At 42.1% G+C, this 24,451-nt stretch overlaps 1 protein-coding gene across 1 annotated transcript in view; it reads left to right on the top strand.

The window, feature by feature from the left end:
- LOC124049137 (disabled homolog 2-interacting protein-like) overlaps nucleotides 1–24,451 on the top strand; it is a 253,523-nt gene that overhangs the window by 195,303 nt on the left and 33,769 nt on the right. The window contains 1 exon segment of the mRNA XM_046370502.1: nucleotides 23,336–23,480. Within this exon segment, the coding sequence (XP_046226458.1) occupies nucleotides 23,336–23,480 (145 nt within the window).

Genomic DNA, 24,451 nt, shown 5'->3' with positions numbered 1-24,451 from the left:
TGTGTTTCTTTCAGAAAGAGAGATCCCACCGCCTTACTGTCACATATGATATCACAGATAGGGTGTGTGTGACAGTGGAAGTGTGTTTCTTTCAGAAAGCCCTGTCTATCCCACCGCCTTACTGTCACATATGATATCACAGACAGTGGAAGTGTGTTTCTTTCAGAAAGCCCTGTCTATCCCACCGCCTTACTGTGATATCACAGATAGAGTGTGGACAGTGGAAGTGTGTTTCTTTCAGAAAGCCCTGTCTATCCCACCGCCTTACTGTCACATATGATATCACAGATAGGGTGTGTGTGACAGTGGAAGTGTGTTTCTTTCAGAAAGCCCTGTCTATCCCACCGCCTTACTGTCACATATGATATCACAGATAGGGTGTGTGTGACAGTGGAAGTGTGTTTCTTTCAGAAAGCCCTGTCTATCCCACCGCCTTACTGTCACATATGATATCACAGATAGGGTGTGTGTGACAGTGGAAGTGTGTTTCTTTCAGAAAGCCCTGTCTATCCCACCGCCTTACTGTCACATATGATATCACAGATAGGGTGTGTGTGACAGTGGAAGTGTGTTTCTTTCAGAAAGCCCTGTCTATCCCACCGCCTTACTGTCACATATGATATCACAGATAGGGTGTGTGTGACAGTGGAAGTGTGTTTCTTTCAGAAAGCCCTGTCTATCCCACCGCCTTACTGTCACATATGATATCACAGATAGGGTGTGTGTGACAGTGGAAGTGTGTTTCTTTCAGAAAGCCCTGTCTATCCCACCGCCTTACTGTCACATATGATATCACAGATAGGGGGTGTGACAGTGTGTTTCTTTCAGAAAGCCCTGTCTATCCCACCGCCTTACTGTCACATAGTGGACAGATAGGGTGTGTGTGACAGTGGAAGTTTCTTTCAGAAAGCCCTGTCTATCCCACCGCCTTACTGTCACATATGATATCACAGATAGGGTGTGTGTGACAGTGGAAGTGTGTTTCTTTCAGAAAGCCCTGTCTATCCCACCGCCTTACTGTCACATATGATATCACAGATAGGGTGTGTGTGACAGTGGAAGTGTGTTTCTTTCAGAAAGCCCTGTCTATCCCACCGCCAGGGTGTGTGACAGTTACTGTCACATATGATATCACAGATAGGGTGTGTGTGACAGTGGAAGTGTGTTTCTTTCAGAAAGCCCTGTCTATCCCACCGCCTTACTGTCACATATGATATCACAGATAGGTGTGTGTGACAGTGGAAGTGTGTTTCTTTCAGAAAGCCCTGTCTATCCCACCAGACTGTCACATATGATATCACAGATAGGGTGTGTGTGACAGTGGAAGTGTGTTTCTTTCAGAAAGCCCTGTCTATCCCACCGCCTTACTGTCACATATGATATCACAGATAGGGGTGTGTGACAGACAGAGTGTTTCTTTCAGAAAGCCCTGTCTAGACAGACTGTCACATATGATATCACAGATAGGGTGGTGTGACAGTGGAAGTGTGTTTCTTTCAGAAAGCCCTGTCTATCCCACCGCCTTACTGTCACATATGATATCACAGATATGGGGGTGGTGACAGTGGAAGTGTGTTTCTTTCAGAGGGCAGACATGGAAGATGGGTGGAGTGAGACAGTGGAAGTGTGTTTCTTTCAGAAAGCCCTGTCTATCCCACCGCCTTACTGTCACATATGATATCACAGATAGGGTGTGTGTGACAGTGGAAGTGTGTTTCTTTCAGAAAGCCCTGTCTATCCCACCGCCTTACTGTCACATATGATATCACAGATAGGGTGTGTGTGACAGTGGAAGTGTGTTTCTTTCAGAAAGCCCTGTCTATCCCACCGCCTTACTGTCAGATATGATATCACAGATAGGGTGAGTGTGACAGTGGAAGTGTTTCTTTCAGAAAGCCCTGTCTAGACAGAGGACTGTCACATATGATAGGGCAGACACAGAGAGGGTGGTGTGTGACAGTGGAAGTGTGTTTCTTTCAGAAAGCCCTGTCTATCCCACCGCCTTACTGTCACAGATGATATCACAGATAGGGTGTGTGTGACAGTGGAAGTGTGTTTCTTTCAGAAAGCCCTGTCTAGACAGGGTGTGTGTGACAGTGGAAGTGTGTTTCTTTCAGAAAGCCCTGTCTATCCCACCGCCTTACTGTCACATATGATATCACAGATAGGGTGTGTGTGACAGTGGAAGTGTGTTTCTTTCAGAAAGCCCTGTCTATCCCACCGCCTTACTGTCACATATGATATCACAGATAGGTGTGTGTGTGACAGTGGAAGTGTGGTTCAGTGGAAGTGTGTTTTTCAGAAAGCCCTGTCTATCCCACCGCCTTACTGTCACATATGATATCACAGATAGGGTGTGTGTGACAGTGGAAGTGTGTTTCTTTCAGAAAGCCCTGTCTATCCCACCGCCTTACTGTCACATATGATATCACAGATAGGGTGTGTGTGACAGTGGAAGTGTGTTTCTTTCAGAAAGCCCTGTCTATCCCACCGCCTTACTGTCACATATGATATCACAGATAGGGTGTGTGTGACAGTGGAAGTGTGTTTCTTTCAGAAAGCCCTGTCTATCCCACCGCCTTACTGTCACATATGATATCACAGATAGGGTGTGTGTGACAGTGGAAGTGTGTTTCTTTCAGAAAGCCCTGTCTATCCCACCGCCTTACTGTCACATATGATATCACAGATAGGGTGTGTGTGACAGTGGTGTGTGTTTCTTTCAGAAAGCCCTGTCTATCCCACCGCCTTACTGTCACATATGATATCACAGATAGGGTGTGTGTGACAGTGGCAGTAGGTGTTTATAAATAAACTTTCAGAAAGCCCTGTCTATCCCACCGCCTTACTGTCACATATGATATCACAGATAGGGTGTGTGTGACAGTGGAAGTGTGTTTCTTTCAGAAAGCCCTGTCTATCCCACCGCCTTACTGTCACATATGATATCACAGATGGGGTGTGTGACAGTGGAAGTGTGTTTCTTTCAGAAAGCCCTGTCTATCCCACCGCCTTACTGTCACATATGATATCACAGATAGGGTGTGTGTGACAGTGGAAGTGTGTTTCTTTCAGAAAGCCCTGTCTATACCACCGCCTTACTGTCACATATGATATCACAGATAGGGTGTGTGTGACAGTGGAAGTGTGTTTCTTTCAGAAAGCCCTGTCTATCCCACCGCCTTACTGTCACATATGATATCACAGATAGGGTGGTGTGACAGTGGAAGTGTTTCTTTCAGAAAGCCCTGTCTATCCCAGCCTTACTGTCACATATGATATCACAGATAGGGTGTGTGTGACAGTGGAAGTGTGTTTCTTTCAGAAAGCCCTGTCTATCCCACCGCCTTACTGTCACATATGATATCACAGATAGTGGGTGTGTGACAGTGGAATGTGGTTTGACTATTTCAGAAAGCCCTGTCTATCCCACCGCCTTACTGTCACATATGATATCACAGATAGGGTGTGTGTGACAGTGGAAGTGTGTTTCTTTCAGAAAGCCCTGTCTATCCCACCGCCTTACTGTCACATATGATATCACAGATAGGGTGTGTGTGACAGTGGAAGCAGTTTCTTTCAGAAAGCCCTGTCTATCCCACCGCCTTACTGTCACATATGATATCACAGATAGGGTGTGTGTGACAGTGGAAGTGTGTTTCTTTCAGAAAGCCCTGTCTATCCCACCGCCTTACTGTCACATATGATATCACAGATAGGGTGTGTGTGACAGTGGAAGTGTGTTTCTTTCAGAAAGCCCTGTCTATCCCACCGCCTTACTGTCACATATGATATCACAGATAGGGTGTGTGTGACAGTGGAAGTGTGTTTCTTTCAGAAAGCCCTGTCTATCCCACCGCCTTACTGTCACATATGATATCACAGATAGGGTGTGTGTGACAGTGGAAGTGTGTTTCTTTCAGAAAGCCCTGTCTATCCCACCGCCTTACTGTCACATATGATATCACAGATAGGGTGTGTGTGACAGTGGAAGTGTGTTTCTTTCAGAAAGCCCTGTCTATCCCACCGCCTTACTGTCACATATGATATCACAGATAGGGTGTGTGTGACAGTGGAAGTGTGTTTCTTTCAGAAAGCCCTGTCTATCCCACCGCCTTACTGTCACATATGATATCACAGATAGGGTGTGTGTGACAGTGGAAGTGTGTTTCTTTCAGAAAGCCCTGTCTATCCCACCGCCTTACTGTCACATATGATATCACAGATAGGGTGTGTGTGACAGTGGAAGTGTGTTTATTTCAGAAAGCCCTGTCTATCCCAGCCTTACTGTCACATATGATATCACAGATAGGGGTGTGTGACAGTGGAAGTGTGTTTCTTTCAGAAAGCCCTGTCTATCCCACCGCCTTACTGTCACATATGATATCACAGATAGGGTGTGTGTGACAGTGGAAGTGTGTTTCTTTCAGAAAGCCCTGTCTATCCCACCGCCTTACTGTCACATATGATATCACAGATAGGGTGTGTGTGACAGTGGAAGTGTGTTTCAGAAAGCCCTGTTATCCCACCGCCACTGTCACATAGATATCCAGATAGAGGTGTGTGTGACTCAGAAAGTCTGTCTATCCCACCGCCTTACTGTCACATATGATATCACAGATAGGGTGTGTGTGACAGTGGAAGTGTGTTTCTTTCAGAAAGCCCTGTCTATCCCACCGCCTTACTGTCACATATGATATCACAGATAGGGTGTGTGTGACAGTGGAAGTGTGTTTCTTTCAGAAAGCCCTGTCTATCCCACCGCCTTACTGTCACATATGATATCACAGATAGGGTGTGTGTGACAGTGGAAGTGTGTTTCTTTCAGAAAGCCCTGTCTATCCCACCGCCTTACTGTCACATATGATATCACAGATAGGGTGTGTACAGTAATACTCTGTTTGTTCTATCGACAGTCTTGTTCTTGTGTGACATGATGCCTCTTTTCAGACATGATGCCTCTTTTCAGACATGATGCCTCTTTTCAGACATGATGCCTCTTTTCAGACATGATGCCTCTTTTCAGACATGATGCCTCTTTTCAGACATGATGCCTCTTTTCAGACATGATGCCTCTTTTCAGACATGATGCCTCTTTTCAGACATGATGCCTCTTTTCAGACATGATGCCTCTTTTCAGACATGATGCCTCTTTTCAGACATTATGCCTCTGTTCAGACATGATGCCTCTTTCAGACATGATGCCTCTTTCAGACATGATGCCTCTTTCAGACATGATGCCTCTTTCAGACATGATGCCTCTGCTCACACACTTATGCATACTCACACATTCTTTCTCTCTCTCTCTCTCTCTCTCTCTCTCTCTCTCTCTCTCTCTTTCACACACACACACACACACACACACACACACACACACACACACACACACACACACACACACACACACACACACACACACACACACACACACACACACACACACACACACACACGGCATGGCAGACAGAGGAGGGAGAGAGAGAGGAATAGAGAGATAGACATAGAGAGGGGTGGAGGGCAGACAGAGGAGGGAGAGAGAGAGAGGGGTGGAGGGCAGACAGAGGAGGGTGAGAGAGAGATGGGTGAAGGGCAGACAGAGGAGGGAGAGAGAGAGATGGGTGGAGGGCAGACAGATGAGGGAGAGAGAGAGAGGCGGGAGGGCAGACAGAGGAGGGAGAGAGAGAGAGAGAGGTGGAGGGCAGGCAGAGGAGGGAGAGAGAGATGGGTGGAGGGCAGACAGAGGAGGTAGAGAGAGAGAGAGGTGGAGGGCAGGCAGAGGAGGGAGAGAGAGAGGGGTGGAGGGCAGACAGAGGAGGGAGAGAGAGATGGGTGGAGGGCAGACAGAGGAGGGAGAGAGATGGGTGTAGGGCAGACAGAGGAGGGAGAGAGAGAGAGGTGGAGGGCAGACAGAGGAGGGAGAGAGAGAGGGGGTGGAGGGCAGACAGAGGAGGGAGAGAGAGAGAGGGGTGGAGGGCAGACAGAGGAGGAGAGAGAGAGATGGGTGGAGGGCAGGCAGAGGAGGGAGAGAGAGAGGGGGTGGAGGGCAGAGAGGGGGGAGAGACAGAGGTGGAAGGCAGACAGAGGAGGGAGAGAGAGAGATGGGTGGAGGGCAGACAGAGGAGGGAGCGAGAGATGGGTGGAGGGAAGACAGAGGAGAGGAGAGAGAGAGAGAGGGGTGGAGGGCAGACAGAGGAGGGAGAGAGAGAGATGGGTGGAGGGCAGACAGAGGGAGGGAGAGAGAGAGGGGGTGGAGGGCAGACAGAGGGGGGAGAGACAGAGGTGGAAGGCAGACAGAGGAGGGAGTGAGAGAGATGGGTGGAGGGCAGACAGAGGAGGGAGCGAGAGATGGGTGGAGGGAAGACAGAGGAGGGAGAGAGAGAGAGGGGTGGAGGGCAGACAGAGGAGGGAGAGAGAGAGATGGGTGGAGGACAGACAGAGGAGGGATAGAGAGAGAGAGAGAGAGAGAGAGAGGGGTGGAGGGCAGACAGAGGAGGGAGAGAGAGAGAGGTGGAGGGCAGATAGAGGAGGGAGAGAGAAAGTATTGGAGGGCAGACAGAGGAGGGATAGAGAGAGAGGTGGAGGGCAGACAGATGAGGGAGGGAGAGATGGGTGGAGGGCAGGCAGAGGAGGGAGAGAGAGAGAGGGGTGGAGGGCAGACAGAGCAGGGAGAGAGAGAGAGGTGGAGGGCAGACAGAGGAGGGAGAGAGCGAGATAGATGGAGGGCAGACAGAGGAGGGACAGGGAGAGAGGTGGAGGGCAGGTAGAGGAGGGAGAGAGAGAGATGGGTGGAGGGCAGACAGAGGAGGGAGAGAGAGATGGGTGCAGGGCAGACAGAGGAGGGACAGAGAGATGGGTGGAGGGCAGACAGAGGAGAGAGAGAGAGAGGGGTGGAGGGCAGACAGAGGAGGGAGAGAGAGAGATGGGTGGAGGGTAGACAGAGGAGGGAGAGAGAGAGGGGTGGAGGGCAGACAGAGGAGGGAGAGAGAGAGATGGGTGGAGGTTAGACAGAGGAGGGAGAGAGAGATGGGTGGGGGGCAGACAGAGGAGGGAGAGAGAGAGATGGGTGGAGGGCAGACAGAGGAGGGAGAGAGAGAGATGGGTGGAGGGCAGACAGAGGAGGGAGAGAGAGAGATGGGTGGAGGGCAGACAGAGGAGGGAGAGAGAGAGATGGGTGGAGGGCAGACAGAGGAGGGAGAGAGAGAGATGGGTGGAGGGTAGACAGAGGAGGGAGGGAGAGAGAGAGATGGGTGGAGGGCAGACAGAGGAGGGAGAGAGAGAGATGGGTGGGGGGCAGACAGAGGAGGGAGAGAGAGAGAGAGGGTGGAGGGCAGACAGAGGAGGGAGAGAGAGAGATGGGTGGAGGGCAGACAGAGGAGGAAGAGAGAGAGAGGGGGGTGGAGGGCAGACAGAGGAGGGAGAGAGAGAGAGGTGGAGGGCAGACAGAGGAGGGAGAGAGAGAGAGGGGTGGAGGGCAGACAGAGGAGGGAGAGAGAGAGAGAGGGGTGGAGGGCAGACAGAGGAGGGAGAGAGAGAGAGGGGTGGAGGGCAGACAGAGGAGGGAGAGAGAGAGAGAGGGGTGGAGGGCAGACAGAGGAGGGAGAGAGAGAGAGAGGGGTGGAGGGCAGACAGAGGAGAGAGAGAGAGAGAGGGGTGGAGGGCAGACAGAGGAGGGGAGAGAGAGAGAGAGAGGGGTGGAGGGCAGACAGAGGAGGGAGAGAGAGAGAGAGGGGTGGAGGGCAGACAGAGGAGGGAGAGAGAGAGAGAGGGGTGGAGGGCAGACAGAGGAGGGAGAGAGAGAGAGAGGGGTGGAGGGCAGACAGAGGAGGGGAGAGAGAGAGAGGGGTGGAGGGCAGACAGAGGAGGGAGAGAGAGAGAGGGGTGGAGGGCAGACAGAGGAGGGAGAGAGAGAGATGGGTGGAGGGCAGACAGAGGAGGGAGAGAGAGAGATGGGTGGAGGGCAGACAGAGGAGGAGAGAGAGAGAGAGGGGTGGAGGGCAGACAGAGGAGGGGAGAGAGAGAGAGGGGTGGAGGGCAGACAGAGGAGGGAGAGAGAGAGATGGGTGGAGGGCAGACAGAGGAGGGAGAGAGAGAGATGGGTGGAGGGCAGACAGAGGAGGGAGAGAGAGAGAGAGGGGTGGAGGGCAGACAGAGGAGGGAGAGAGAGAGAGAGAGAGGGGTGGAGGGCAGACAGAGGAGGGAGAGAGAGAGATGGGTGGAGGACGAGATCATAATTGGGCTGACATTCTGCCGGGAAAGACAAGAAGAACTTCCAGTCTAATGATGGGCTGGGTGGCTGCCCATTCACAGAGGAAAGGTCAATATTATTGTGCTCAGCAAATGGAAGGGAGTTTTCTCTTTCACACAGTATTTGCTTCACTCTCTGGCGTGTGTGTGGTAACAGAAAGCCTCTCTTATTGCTGCACATCAAGGTCTGATTGGCTTCCAGCTGCTAGGCTTTGATTATCTGGGATAACAGGCTTAGAACTACAGAATCTGTCTGAGTTGAGCACCCCCCTCTCTCTTTCTCTTATTTCTCTCTGATTCACTTTCTCTCTCTCTTTTCTCCCTCTCTCCTTTACTCTCTCCTTTTCTCTCTTTCTCTCTGTGTCTGTCTCTCTCTTTCTCTTTCTTTCTGTGTCTGTCTCACTCTTCTTTTCTCTCTCTCTCTCTCTCTCTCTCTCTCTCTCTCTCTCTCTCTCTCTCTCTCTCAACCTCTCTCTCGCTCTCGCTCTCTCTCTCTCTCTCGCTCTCTCTCTCTCTCTCTCTCTCTCTCTCTCTCTCTCTCTCTCTCTCTCTCTCTCTCTCTCTCTCTCTCTCTCTCTCATTCTCATTCTCTCTCTCTCTCTCTCTCTCTCTCTCTCTCTCTCTCTCTCTCTCCTCTCACTACATCTGTTTCTTCTCTCTTGTCCTCACCCTGCTGGGCCGCTCTGATTAACCAGATGTTCAGGGACTTCACAGCTCTGTTTCCAGCATGAACAAAAGGTGACTAAACTCCAAGAGAGGGAAACTAACTCGTAAGCCTGTCTTCCTTTAACGTTAGGATCATTTTTAGAGAGTGGTAATGTATCATTACTCCCTATATGTTCTACACACACTGAGTAACAATGAAATTGTATTTGTCACATGCCTCATCAAATCAAATCATATCCAAGTTTATTTATCACATGCGCCGAATACAACAGGTGTAGACCTTACTGTGAAATGCTTACTTACAGGCTCTAACCGTGTGTGTGTGTGTGTGTGTGTGTGTGTGTGTGTGTGTGTGTGTGTGTGTGTGTGTGTGTGTGTGTGTGTGTGTGTGTGTGTGTGTGTGTGTGTGTGTGTGTGTGTGTGTGTGTGTGTGTGTGTGTGTGTGTGTGTGTGTGTGTGTGTGTGTGTGTGTGTGTGTGTGTGTGTGTGTAGGTAAGTAAGTATAGAAATAAAACAACAGTAGAAAGACATTTTAAAATAGAGCAGCGAGACTTTATACACCTGTTAGTCAGACTTATTGAGGTAGTATGTAGATATGGTTAAAGTGACTATGCATATAAGATAAACAGAGAGTAGTGAGACTTTATACACCTGTTAGTCAGACTTATTGAGGTAGTATGTACATGTAGATATGGTTAAAGTGACTATGCATATAAGATAAACAGAGAGTAGTGAGACTTTATACACCTGTTAGTCAGACTTATTGAGGTAGTATGTAGATATGGTTAGAGTGACTATGCATATAAGATAAACAGAGAGTAGTGAGACTTTATACACCTGTTAGTCAGACTTATTGAGGTAGTATGTACATGTAGATATGGTTATAGTGACTATGCATATAAGATAAACAGAGAGTAGTGAGACTTTATACACCTGTTAGTCAGACTTATTGAGGTAGTATGTACATATGGTTAAAGTGACTATGCATATAAGATAAACAGAGAGTAGTGAGACTTTATACACCTGTTAGTCAGACTTATTGAGGTAGTATGTACATGTAGATATGGTTAAAGTGACTATGCATATAAGATAAACAGAGAGTAGTGAGACTTTATACACCTGTTAGTCAGACTTATTGAGGTAGTATGTAGATATGGTTAAAGTGACTATGCATATAAGATAAACAGAGAGTAGTGAGACTTTATACACCTGTTAGTCAGACTTATTGAGGTAGTATGTAGATATGGTTAAAGTGACTATGCATATAAGATAAACAGAGAGTAGTGAGACTTTATACACCTGTTAGTCAGACTTATTGAGGTAGTATGTAGATATGGTTAAAGTGACTATGCATATAAGATAAACAGAGAGTAGTGAGACTTTATACACCTGTTAGTCAGACTTATTGAGGTAGTATGTAGATATGGTTAAAGTGACTATGCATATAAGATAAACAGAGAGTAGTGAGACTTTATACACCTGTTAGTCAGACTTATTGAGGTAGTATGTACATGTAGATATGGTTAAAGTGACTATGCATATAAGATAAACAGAGAGTAGTGAGACTTTATACACCTGTTAGTCAGACTTATTGAGGTAGTATGTAGATATGGTTAAAGTGACTATGCATATAAGATAAACAGAGAGTAGTGAGACTTTATACACCTGTTAGTCAGACTTATTGAGGTAGTATGTAGATATGGTTAAAGTGACTATGCATATAAGATAAACAGAGAGTAGTGAGACTTTATACACCTGTTAGTCAGACTTATTGAGGTAGTATGTACATGTAGATATGGTTAAAGTGACTATGCATATAAGATAAACAGAGAATAGTGAGACTTTATACACCTGTTAGTCAGACTTATTGAGGTAGTATGTACATGTAGATATGGTTAAAGTGACTATGCATATAAGATAAACAGAGAGTAGTGAGACTTTATACACCTGTTAGTCAGACTTATTGAGGTAGTATGTAGATATGGTTAAAGTGACTATGCATATAAGATAAACAGAGAGTAGTGAGACTTTATACACCTGTTAGTCAGACTTATTGAGGTAGTATGTAGATATGGTTAAAGTGACTATGCATATAAGATAAACAGAGAGTAGTGAGACTTTATACACCTGTTAGTCAGACTTATTGAGGTAGTATGTAGATATGGTTAAAGTGACTATGCATATAAGATAAACAGAGAGTAGTGAGACTTTATACACCTGTTAGTCAGACTTATTGAGGTAGTATGTACATGTAGATATGGTTATAGTGACTATGCATATAAGATAAACAGAGAGTAGTGAGACTTTATACACCTGTTAGTCAGACTTATTGAGGTAGTATGTAGATATGGTTAAAGTGACTATGCATATAGATAAGATAAACAGAGAGTAGTGAGACTTTATACACCTGTTAGTCAGACTTATTGAGGTAGTATGTACATGTAGATATGGTTAAAGTGACTATGCATATAAGATAAACAGAGAGTAGTGAGACTTTATACACCTGTTAGTCAGACTTATTGAGGTAGTATGTACATGTAGATATGGTTAAAGTGACTATGCATATAAGATAAACAGAGAGTAGTGAGACTTTATACACCTGTTAGTCAGACTTATTGAGGTAGTATGTACATGTAGATATGGTTAAAGTGACTATGCATATAAGATAAACAGAGAGTAGTGAGACTTTATACACCTGTTAGTCAGACTTATTGAGGTAGTATGTAGATATGGTTAAAGTGACTATGCATATAAGATAAACAGAGAGTAGTGAGACTTTATACACCTGTTAGTCAGACTTATTGAGGTAGTATGTAGATATGGTTAAAGTGACTATGCATATAAGATAAACAGAGAGTAGTGAGACTTTATACACCTGTTAGTCAGACTTATTGAGGTAGTATGTAGATATGGTTATAGTGACTATGCATATAAGATAAACAGAGAGTAGTGAGACTTTATACACCTGTTAGTCAGACTTATTGAGGTAGTATGTAGATATGGTTAAAGTGACTATGCATATAAGATAAACAGAGAGTAGTGAGACTTTATACACCTGTTAGTCAGACTTATTGAGGTAGTATGTAGATATGGTTAAAGTGACTATGCATATAAGATAAACAGAGAGTAGTGAGACTTTATACACCTGTTAGTCAGACTTATTGAGGTAGTATGTACATGTAGATATGGTTAAAGTGACTATGCATATAAGATAAACAGAGAGTAGTGAGACTTTATACACCTGTTAGTCAGACTTATTGAGGTAGTATGTACATGTAGATATGGTTAAAGTGACTATGCATATAAGATAAACAGAGAGTAGTGAGACTTTATACACCTGTTAGTCAGACTTATTGAGGTAGTATGTAGATATGGTTAAAGTGACTATGCATATAAGATAAACAGAGAGTAGTGAGACTTTATACACCTGTTAGTCAGACTTATTGAGGTAGTATGTACATGTAGATATGGTTAAAGTGACTATGCATATAAGATAAACAGAGAGTAGTGAGACTTTATACACCTGTTAGTCAGACTTATTGAGGTAGTATGTAGATATGGTTAAAGTGACTATGCATATAAGATAAACAGAGAGTAGTGAGACTTTATACACCTGTTAGTCAGACTTATTGAGGTAGTATGTAGATATGGTTATAGTGACTATGCATATAAGATAAACAGAGAGTAGTGAGACTTTATACACCTGTTAGTCAGACTTATTGAGGTAGTATGTAGATATGGTTAAAGTGACTATGCATATAAGATAAACAGAGAGTAGTGAGACTTTATACACCTGTTAGTCAGACTTATTGAGGTAGTATGTAGATATGGTTAAAGTGACTATGCATATAAGATAAACAGAGAGTGAGTTGTTATACACCTGAATAGTCATAAAAGACTTGGCGAAACAGAGTCTTTAATCCAGTAAAGTAAGATCTACAATCATAAAGTATAATGGTTTCCAGAGAGTAGTGAGACTTTATACACCTGTTAGTCAGACTTATTGAGTAGTATGTAGACTGGAGACTATCATATAAGATCATGAACTGCAGGTTGTATGTAGATATGGAAGGCACATATAAGATAAACAGAGAGTAGTGAGACTTTATACACCTGTTAGTCAGACTTATTGAGCATATGTAGGGAAACTATGCATATAAGATAAACAGAGAGTAGTGAGACTTTATACAAAGACACAGCACGGTGAACATATAGAGGAGTCTTTATACAGGGCAGAAACGGAAAATATGGGGAGAAATAGTGACTAATGCAGGGAAAAGATAAACAGAGAGAAGACTTTATACATTGATTGTTAGAATCAGACAGCTTATTGAGGTAGTAGAGAAGATGTAGATATGGTTAAAGTGACTATGCATATAAGATAAACAGAGAGTAGTGAGACTTTATACACCTGTTAGTCAGACCAGCATGTAGGGAAAACATATAAGATAAAAGGAAAAGACTTATTGAAATGACAAGACATATAAGATAAACAGAGAGTAGTGAGACTTTATACACCTGTTAGTCAGACTTATTGAGGTAGTATGTAGATATGGTTAAAGTGACTATGCATATAAGATAAACAGAGAGTAGTGAGACTTTATACACCTGTTAGTCAGACTTATTGAGGTAGTATGTAGATATGGTTAAAGTGACTATGCATATAAGATAAACAGAGAGTAGTGAGACTTTATACACCTGTTAGTCAGACTTATTGAGGTAGTATGTAGATATGGTTAAAGTGACTATGCATATAAGATAAACAGAGAGTAGTGAGACTTTATACACCTGTTAGTCAGACTTATTGAGGTAGTATGTAGATATGGTTAAAGTGACTATGCATATAAGATAAACAGAGAGTAGTGAGACTTTATACACCTGTTAGTCAGACTTATTGAGGTAGTATGTAGATATGGTTAAAGTGACTATGCATATAAGATAAACAGAGAGTAGTGAGACTTTATACACCTGTTAGTCAGACTTATTGAGGTAGTATGTAGATATGGTTAAAGTGACTATGCATATAAGATAAACAGAGAGTAGTGAGACTTTATACACCTGTTAGTCAGACTTATTGAGGTAGTATGTAGATATGGTTAAAGTGACTATGCATATAAGATAAACAGAGAGTAGTGAGACTTTATACACCTGTTAGTCAGACTTATTGAGGTAGTATGTAGATATGGTTAAAGTGACTATGCATATAAGATAAACAGAGAGTAGTGAGACTTTATACACCTGTTAGTCAGACTTATTGAGGTAGTATGTAGATATGGTTAAAGTGACTATGCATATAAGATAAACAGAGAGTAGTGAGACTTTATACACCTGTTAGTCAGACTTATTGAGGTAGTATGTAGATATGGTTAAAGTGACTATGCATATAAGATAAACAGAGAGTAGTGAGACTTTATACACCTGTTAGTCAGACTTATTGAGGTAGTATGTAGATATGGTTAAAGTGACTATGCATATAAGATAAACAGAGAAGTGAGACTTTATACACCTGTTAGTCAGACTTATTGAGGTAGTATGTAGATATGGTTAAAGTGACTATGCATATAAGATAAACAGAGAGTAGTGAGACTTTATACACCTGTTAGTCAGACTTATTGAGGTAGTATGTAGATATGGTTAAAGTGACTATGCATATAAGATAAACAGAGAGTAGTGAGACTTTATACACCTGTTAGTCAGACTTATTGAGGTAGTATGTAGATATGGTTAAAGTGACTATGCATATAAGATAAACAGAGAGTAGTGAGACTTTATACACCTGTTAGTCAGACTTATTGAGGTAGTATGTACATGTAGATATGGTTAAAGTGACTATGCATATAAGATAAACAGAGAGTAGTGAGACTTTATACACCTGTTAGTCAGACTTATTGAGGTAGTATGTAGATATGGTTAAAGTGACTATGCATATAAGATAAACAGAGAGTAGTGAGACTTTATACACCTGTTAGTCAGACTTATTGAGGTAGTATGTAGATATGGTTAAAGTGACTATGCATATAAGATAAACAGAGAGTAGTGAGACTTTATACACCTGTTAGTCAGACTTATTGAGGTAGTATGTAGATATGGTTAAAGTGACTATGCATATAAGATAAACAGAGAGTAGTGAGACTTTATACACCTGTTAGTCAGACTTATTGAGGTAGTATGTAGATATGGTTAAAGTGACTATGCATATAAGATAAACAGAGAGTAGTGAGACTTTATACACCTGTTAGTCAGACTTATTGAGGTAGTATGTAGATATGGTTAAAGTGACTATGCATATAAGATAAACAGAGAGTAGTGAGACTTTATACACCTGTTAGTCAGACTTATTGAGGTAGTATGTAGATATGGTTAAAGTGACTATGCATATAAGATAAACAGAGAGTAGTGAGACTTTATACACCTGTTAGTCAGACTTATTGAGGTAGTATGTAGATATGGTTAAAGTGACTATGCATATAAGATAAACAGAGAGTAGTGAGACTTTATACACCTGTTAGTCAGACTTATTGAGGTAGTATGTAGATATGGTTAAAGTGACTATGCATATAAGATAAACAGAGAGTAGTGAGACTTTATACACCTGTTAGTCAGACTTATTGAGGTAGTATGTAGATATGGTTAAAGTGACTATGCATATAAGATAAACAGAGAGTAGTGAGACTTTATACACCTGTTAGTCAGACTTATTGAGGTAGTATGTAGATATGGTTAAAGTGACTATGCATATAAGATAAACAGAGAGTAGTGAGACTTTATACACCTGTTAGTCAGACTTATTGAGGTAGTATGTAGATATGGTTAAAGTGACTATGCATATAAGATAAACAGAGAGTAGTGAGACTTTATACACCTGTTAGTCAGACTTATTGAGGTAGTATGTAGATATGGTTATAGTGACTATGCATATAAGATAAACAGAGAGTAGTGAGACTTTATACACCTGTTAGTCAGACTTATTGAGGTAGTATGTAGATATGGTTAAAGTGACTATGCATATAAGATAAACAGAGAGTAGTGAGACTTTATACACCTGTTAGTCAGACTTATTGAGGTAGTATGTAGATATGGTTAAAGTGACTATGCATATAAGATAAACAGAGAGTAGTGAGACTTTATACACCTGTTAGTCAGACTTATTGAGGTAGTATGTAGATATGGTTATAGTGACTATGCATATAAGATAAACAGAGAGTAGTGAGACTTTATACACCTGTTAGTCAGACTTATTGAGGTAGTATGTAGATATGGTTAAAGTGACTATGCATATAAGATAAACAGAGAGTAGTGAGACTTTATACACCTGTTAGTCAGACTTATTGAGGTAGTATGTAGATATGGTTAAAGTGACTATGCATATAAGATAAACAGAGAGTAGTGAGACTTTATACACCTGTTAGTCAGACTTATTGAGGTAGTATGTAGATATGGTTAAAGTGACTATGCATATAAGATAAACAGAGAGTAGTGAGACTTTATACACCTGTTAGTCAGACTTATTGAGGTAGTATGTAGATATGGTTAAAGTGACTATGCATATAAGATAAACAGAGAGTAGTGAGACTTTATACACCTGTTAGTCAGACTTATTGAGGTAGTATGTAGATATGGTTAAAGTGACTATGCATATAAGATAAACAGAGAGTAGTGAGACTTTATACACCTGTTAGTCAGACTTATTGAGGTAGTATGTACATGTAGATATGGTTAAAGTGACTATGCATATAAGATAAACAGAGAGTAGTGAGACTTTATACACCTGTTAGTCAGACTTATTGAGGTAGTATGTAGATATGGTTAAAGTGACTATGCATATAAGATAAACAGAGAGTAGTGAGACTTTATACACCTGTTAGTCAGACTTATTGAGGTAGTATGTATGTAGATATGGTTAAAGTGACTATGCATATAAGATAAACAGAGAGTAGTGAGACTTTATACACCTGTTAGTCAGACTTATTGAGGTAGTATGTAGATATGGTTAAAGTGACTATGCATATAAGATAAACAGAGAGTAGTGAGACTTTATACACCTGTTAGTCAGACTTATTGAGGTAGTATGTAGATATGGTTAAAGTGACTATGCATATAAGATAAACAGAGAGTAGTGAGACTTTATACACCTGTTAGTCAGACTTATTGAGGTAGTATGTAGATATGGTTAAAGTGACTATGCATATAAGATAAACAGAGAGTAGTGAGACTTTATACACCTGTTAGTCAGACTTATTGAGGTAGTATGTAGATATGGTTAAAGTGACTATGCATATAAGATAAACAGAGAGTAGTGAGACTTTATACACCTGTTAGTCAGACTTATTGAGGTATGTATGTAGATATGGTTAAAGTGACTATGCATATAAGATAAACAGAGAGTAGTGAGACTTTATACACCTGTTAGTCAGACTTATTGAGGTAGTATGTAGATATGGTTAAAGTGACTATGCATATAAGATAAACAGAGAGTAGTGAGACTTTATACACCTGTTAGTCAGACTTATTGAGGTAGTATGTAGATATGGTTAAAGTGACTATGCATATAAGATAAACAGAGAGTAGTGAGACTTTATACACCTGTTAGTCAGACTTATTGAGGTAGTATGTAGATATGGTTAAAGTGACTATGCATATAAGATAAACAGAGAGTAGTGAGACTTTATACACCTGTTAGTCAGACTTATTGAGGTAGTATGTAGATATGGTTAAAGTGACTATGCATATAAGATAAACAGAGAGTAGTGAGACTTTATACACCTGTTAGTCAGACTTATTGAGGTAGTATGTACATGTAGATATGGTTAAAGTGACTATGCATATAAGATAAACAGAGAGTAGTGAGACTTTATACACCTGTTAGTCAGACTTATTGAGGTAGTATGTACATGTAGATATGGTTAAAGTGACTATGCATATAAGATAAACAGAGAGTAGTGAGACTTTATACACCTGTTAGTCAGACTTATTGAGGTAGTATGTACATGTAGATATGGTTAAAGTGACTATGCATATAAGATAAACAGAGAGTAGCAGAAGTGTAAAAGAGGGCATGTAGATAATGAGTCAAAACAAGTTACAGCATAAAAGGTCAATGCAGACAGTCCAGGTGGCTATTGGTAGTTAACTAACTATTTAGCAGTCTTATGGTATTTTTGGTTAACTAGTTAACTAACTATTTAGCAGTCTTATGGTATTTTTGGTTAACTAGTTAACTAACTATTTAGCAGTCTTATGGTATTTTTGGTTAACTAGTTAACTAACTATTTAGCAATCTTATGGTATTTTTGGTTAACTAGTTAACTGACTATTTAGCAGTCTTATGGTATTTTTGGTTAACTAGTTAACTAACTATTTAGCAGTCTTATGGTATTTTTGGTTAACTAGTTAACTGACTATTTAGCAGTCTTATGGTATTTTTGGTTAACTAGTTAACTAACTATTTAGCAGTCTTATGGTATTTTTGGTTAACTAACTAGCTATATAGCAGTCTTATGGTATTTTTGGTTAACTAGTTAACTAACTATTTAGCAGTCTTATGGTATTTTTGGTTAACTAGTTAACTAACTATTTAGCAGTCTTATGGTATTTTTGGTTAACTAGTTAACTAACTATTTAGCAGTCTTATGGTATTTTTGGTTAACTAGTTAACTAACTATTTAGCAGTCTTATGGTATTTTTGGTTAACTAGTTAACTAACTATTTAGCAATCTTATGGTATTTTTGGTTAACTAGTTAACTGACTATTTAGCAGTCTTATGGTATTTTTGGTTAACTAGTTAACTAACTATTTAGCAGTCTTATGGTATTTTTGGTTAACTAGTTAACTGACTATTTAGCAGTCTTATGGTATTTTTGGTTAACTAGTTAACTAACTATTTAGCAGTCTTATGGTATTTTTGGTTAACTAACTAGCTATATAGCAGTCGTATGGTATTTTTGGTTAACTAGTTAACTAACTATTTAGCAGTCTTATGGTATTTTTGGTTAACTAGTTAACTAACTATTTAGCAGTCTTATGGTATTTTTGGTTAACTAGTTAACTGACTATTTAGCAGTCTTATGGTATTTTTGGTTAACTAGTTAACTAACTATTTAGCAGTCTTATGGTATTTTTGGTTAACTAGTTAACTAACTATTTAGCAGTCTTAATGGTATTTTTGGTTAACTAGTTAACTAACTATTTAACAGTCTTAATGGTATTTTTGGGGTATTTTATTAGGATCCCCATTAACTGTTACAAAAGCAGCAGCTACTCTTCCTGGGGTCCACAAAACATATGAAACATAATACAGAATAACATACAGAACATCAATAGACAAGAACTGCTTAAGGACAGAATTACATTTAAAAGATGAAAAGGCACACATAGCCTCCATATCAATGCATACACACAAACTAAAGCTGTTCTGGTTCCTGTTGGTTCCAGACTTGGTGTATAGGTACCACTTGCCATGCAGTAGCAGAGAGAACAGTCTATTACTCGGGTGGCTGGGGTCTTTGACAACTTTTTGGGGCTTCCTCTGATATTGCCTGGTATAGAGGTCCTGGATGACGGGGCTCGGCCACAGTGATGTACTGGGCCGTACTCACTACTCTCTGTAGTGACTTGCAGTTAGATGCCAAGCAGTTGCCTTACTGTACCAAGCGGTGATGCAGCCAGTCAACCAGCTCTCAATGGTGCAGCTGTAGAACCTTTTGAGGATCTGAGGGCCCATGCCAAATATTTTCAGCCTCCAGAGGAGGAAGAAGTGTTGTCCTGCCCTCTTCACGACTGTGTTGGTGTGTTTGGGGCGGCAGCGTAGCCTAGTGGTTAGAGCGTTGGACTAGTAACCGGAAGGTTGTGAGTTCAAACCCCCGAGCTGACAAGGTACAAATCTGTCGTTCTGCCCCTGAACAGGCAGTCAACCCACTGTTCCCAGGCCGTCATTGAAAATAAGAATGTGTTCTTAACTGACTTGCCTGGTTAAATAAAGGTAAAATTTAAAATAAAATAAAAATGATAGATCCTTAGTGAACACAGAGGTGGACACAGAGGAACTTGAAGCTCTCAAACCGCTCCACTAGAGCCCTGTCGATGTGATCGGGGGCGTGTTCGGCCCTCTGTTTCCTGTAGTCCACGATCAGCTCCTTTGTCTTGTCGACGTTGAAGAAGAGGTTGTTGTCTCTGACCTCCCTATAGGCTGTCTCATCGTTGTCGGTGATCAGACCTACCACTGTAGGCAAACGTAATGATGATGTTGGAGTCGTACGAGGCCATGCAGTTGTGGGTGAACAGGGAGTACAGGAGAGGACTCAGCACGCACCACAAACCATTTTGCCATCCCCCCTCAACATGTGCCCTCTGCTTGTCCAGTAACATTTTCCTGGGGTGGCTTGGTTGATCCTGAATGGATTTTGTTGTTCCATATTGCCATTACTGTGTGTACGTCCATGTGTATTCCAGATAATACACACTCCTCCATGCCTGCATCAGAGGAAGTGTGAAGCAGTAATCACACCACTATGGGCTGGGCTTGGCACTGTGACACACTCAGGCTCGCACACACACACACACACACACACACACACACACACACACACACACACACACACACACACACACACACACACACACACACACACACACACACACACACACACACACACACACACAGTCTCACTTTCTGACCTCACTGCTAATGGGTATAGCAATGTCCCTGTTTCCTGTCAGATTTATTTGAACATTATCCAGACTTTCTCCATGTGCAGAATGCTGATGAGATATGAGATGTATGACTAAAATGACAGTGTTTTATATTGTTTACTTAGGCAGGATATAATTTTGTTATTGCTTTGCTTGTTTTAGACATTTTTGCAATTTGCTTGAAAATCAGTATTTGTTTACATTTATCCGCAACATTCTTCTGACCGTTAGGAGTTGTAGTGTCTTCTGTAGTGTCTTTTGTAGTGTCTTCTGTAGTGTCTTCTGTAGTGTCTTCTGTAGTGTCTTCTGTAGTGTCATCTGTAGTGTCTTCTGTAGTGTCTTCTGTAGTGTCTTCTGTAGTGTCTTCTGTAGTGTCATCTGTAGTGTCATCTGTAGTGTCTTCTGTAGTGTCTTCTGTAGTGTCTTCTGTAGTGTCTTCTGTAGTGTCATCTGTAGTGTCATCTGTAGTGTCTTCTGTAGTGTCTTCTGTAGTGTCATCTGTAGTGTCTTCTGTAGTGTCTTCAATAGTGTCTTCTGTAGTGTCTTCTGCAGTGTCTTCTGTAGTGTCTTCTGTAGTGTCTTCTGTAGTGTCTTCTGCAGTGTCTTCTGCAGTGTCTTCTGTAGTGTCTTCTGTAGTGTCTTCAATAGTGTCTTCTGTAGTGTCTTCTGTAGTGTCATCTGTAGTGTCTTCTGTAGTGTCTTCTGTAGTGTCATCTGTAGTGTCTTCTGTAGTGTCTTCTGTAGTGTCATCTGTAGTGTCATCTGTAGTGTCTTCTGTAGTGTCTTCTGTAGTGTCATCTGTAGTGTCTTCTGTAGTGTCTTCAATAGTGTCTTCTGTAGTGTCTTCTGCAGTGTCTTCTGTAGTGTCTTCTGTAGTGTCTTCTGTAGTGTCTTCTGCAGTGTCTTCTGTAGTGTCTTCTGTAGTGTCTTCTGTAGTGTCTTCTGTAGTGTCTTCTGCAGTGTCTTCTGCAGTGTCTTCTGTAGTGTCTTCTGTAGTGTCATCTGTAGTGTCTTCTGTAGTGTCTTCAATAGTGTCTTCTGTAGTGTCTTCTGCAGTGTCTTCTGTAGTGTCTTCTGTAGTGTCTTCTGCAGTGTCTTCTGTAGTGTCTTCTGTAGTGTCTTCTGTAGTGTCTTCTGCAGTGTCTTCTGCAGTGTCTTCTGTAGTGTCTTCTGTAGTGTCTTCTGTAGTGTCTTCTGCAGTGTCTTCTGCAGTGTCTTCTGTAGTGTCTTCTGTAGTGTCTTCTGTAGTGTCTTCTGCAGTGTCTTCTGTAGTGTCTTCTGTAGTGTCTTCTGTAGTGTCTTCTGTAGTGTCTTCTGCAGTGTCTTCTGCAGTGTCTTCTGTAGTGTCTTCTGTAGTGTCTTCTGCAGTGTCTTCTGCAGTGTCTTCTGTAGTGTCTTCTGTAGTGTCTTCTGTAGTGTCTTCTGCAGTGTCTTCTGCAGTGTCTTCTGTAGTGTCTTCTGTAGTGTCATCTGTAGTGTCTTCTGTAGTGTCTTCAATAGTGTCTTCTGTAGTGTCTTCTGCAGTGTCTTCTGTAGTGTCTTCTGTAGTGTCTTCTGTAGTGTCTTCTGCAGTGTCTTCTGCAGTGTCTTCTGTAGTGTCTTCTGTAGTGTCTTCAATAGTGTCTTCTGTAGTGTCTTCTGCAGTGTCTTCTGCAGTGTCTTCTGTAGTGTCTTCTGTAGTGTCTTCAATAGTGTCTTCTGTAGTGTCTTCTGCAGTGTCTTCTGCAGTGTCTTCTGTAGTGTCTTCTGTAGTGTCTTTTGTAGTGTCTTCAATAGTGTCTTCTGTAGTGTCTTCTGTAGTGTCTTCTGTAGTGTCTTCTGTAGTGTCTTCAATAGTGTCTTCTGTAGTGTCTTCTGTAGTGTCTTCTGTAGTGTCTTCTGCAGTGTCTTCTGTAGTGTCTTCTGTAGTGCCTTCTGTAGTGTCTTTTGTAGTGTCATCTGTAGTGTCTTCTGTAGTGTCTTCTGTAGTGTCTTCTGTAGTGTCTTCTGTAGTGTCTTCTGCAGTATCTTCTGTAGTGTCTTCTGTAGTGTCTTCTGTAGTGTCTTCTGCAGTGTCTTCTGTAGTGTCTTCTGTAGTGTCTTCTGTAGTGTCTTCTGCAGTGTCTTCTGCAGTGTCTTCTGTAGTGTCTTCTGTAGTGTCTTCTGTAGTGTCTTCTGCAGTGTCTTCTGCAGTGTCTTCTGTAGTGTCTTCTGTAGTGTCTTCTGTAGTGTCTTCTGCAGTGTCTTCTGTAGTGTCTTCTGCAGTGTCTTCTGCAGTGTCTTCTGTAGTGTCTTCTGTAGTGTCTTCTGTAGTGTCTTCTGCAGTGTCTTCTGTAGTGTCTTCTGTAGTGTCTTCTGTAATGTCATCTGTAGTGTCTTCTGCAGTGTCTTCTGTAGTGTCTTCTGTAGTGTCTTCTGTAGTGTCTTCTGTATTGTCTTCTGTAGTGTCATCTGTAGTGTCTTCTGTAGTGTCTTCTGTAGTGTCTTCTGTAGTGTCTTCTGTAGTGTCTTCTGCAGTGTCTTCTGTAGTGTCTTCTGTAGTGTCTTCTGTAGTGTCTTCTGTAGTGTCTTCAATAGTGTCTTCTGTAGTGTCTTCTGCAGTGTCTTCTGCAGTGTCTTCTGTAGTGTCTTCTGCAGTGTCTTCTGCAGTGTCTTCTGCAGTGTCTTCAATAGTGTCTTCTGTAGTGTCTTCTGTAGTGTCTTCTGTAGTGTCTTCTGTAGTGTCATCTCCTGTTTTCTCTTCTTGTTTTGCTGTAGGACTTCCTGACAGACCTGATGATGTCAGAGGTGGATCGATGTGGGGAGAACGAGCACCTGATCTTCCGAGAGAACACGCTGGCCACCAAGGCTATAGAGGAGTACCTCAAACTAGTGGGGCAGAAGTACCTACAGGATGCACTCGGTGAGTCTATCTGTCTGTCTGTCTACGTATCTGTCTGACTATATAGCTGCCTGCCTGCCTGCCTGCCTGCCTGCCTGCCTGCCTGCCTGCCTGCCTGCCTGCCTGCCTGCCTGCCTGCCTGCCTGCCTGCCTGCCTGCCTGCCTACCTGCCTGCCTGCCTGCCTGCCTGCCTGCCTGCCTGCCTGCCTGCCTGCCTGCCTGCCTGCCTGCCTGCCTGCCTGCCTGCCTGCCTGGAAGCATATCTTTACATTGCCGAAACAAACGGAATAGACAATAAACAAAAGGGAAATAAATAAGGGAAACATTAGTAAACATTACCCTCTCTTTCTTTATCTGTATTTCTGTCACTCAGCCCTCTTTTTCCTCTCTCTCTTTCTTTATCTGTATTTCTGTCACTCAGCCCTCTTTTTCCTCTCTCTTACTTTATCTGTATTTCTGTCACTCAGCCCTATTTTTCCTCTCTCTTACTTTATCTGTCTTTCTGTCACTCAGCCCTCTTTTTCCTCTCTCTCTCTTTCTTTATATGTATTTCTGTCACTCAGCCCTCTTTTTCCTCTCTCTTACTTTATCTGTATTTCTGTCACTCAGCCCTATTTTTCCTCTCTCTCTTTCTTTATCTGTCTTTCTGTCACTCAGCCCTCTTTTTCCTCTCTCTCTTTCTTTATCTGTATTTCTGTCACTCAGCCCTCTTTTTCCTCACTCTTTCTTTATCTGTCTTTCTGTCACTCAGCCCTCTTTTTCCTATCTCTTTCTTTATCTGTCTTTCTGTCACTCAGCCCTCTTTTTCCTCTCTCTTTCTTTATCTGTCTTTCTGTCACTCAGCCCTCTTTTTCCTATCTCTTTCTTTATCTGTCTTTCTGTCACTCAGCCCTCTTTTTCCTATCTCTTTCTTTATATGTCTTTCTGTCACTCAGCCCTCTTTTTCCTATCTCTTTCTTTATCTGTCTTTCTGTCACTCAGCCCTCTTTTTC

This window comes from Oncorhynchus gorbuscha, linkage group LG11, assembly GCF_021184085.1.
Source record: "Oncorhynchus gorbuscha isolate QuinsamMale2020 ecotype Even-year linkage group LG11, OgorEven_v1.0, whole genome shotgun sequence".
Classification (NCBI taxonomy): Eukaryota; Metazoa; Chordata; class Actinopteri; order Salmoniformes; family Salmonidae; genus Oncorhynchus; species Oncorhynchus gorbuscha.
Note: the sequence above shows the minus strand (reverse complement) of the source record. Positions and strands in the feature narration are given on the sequence as shown.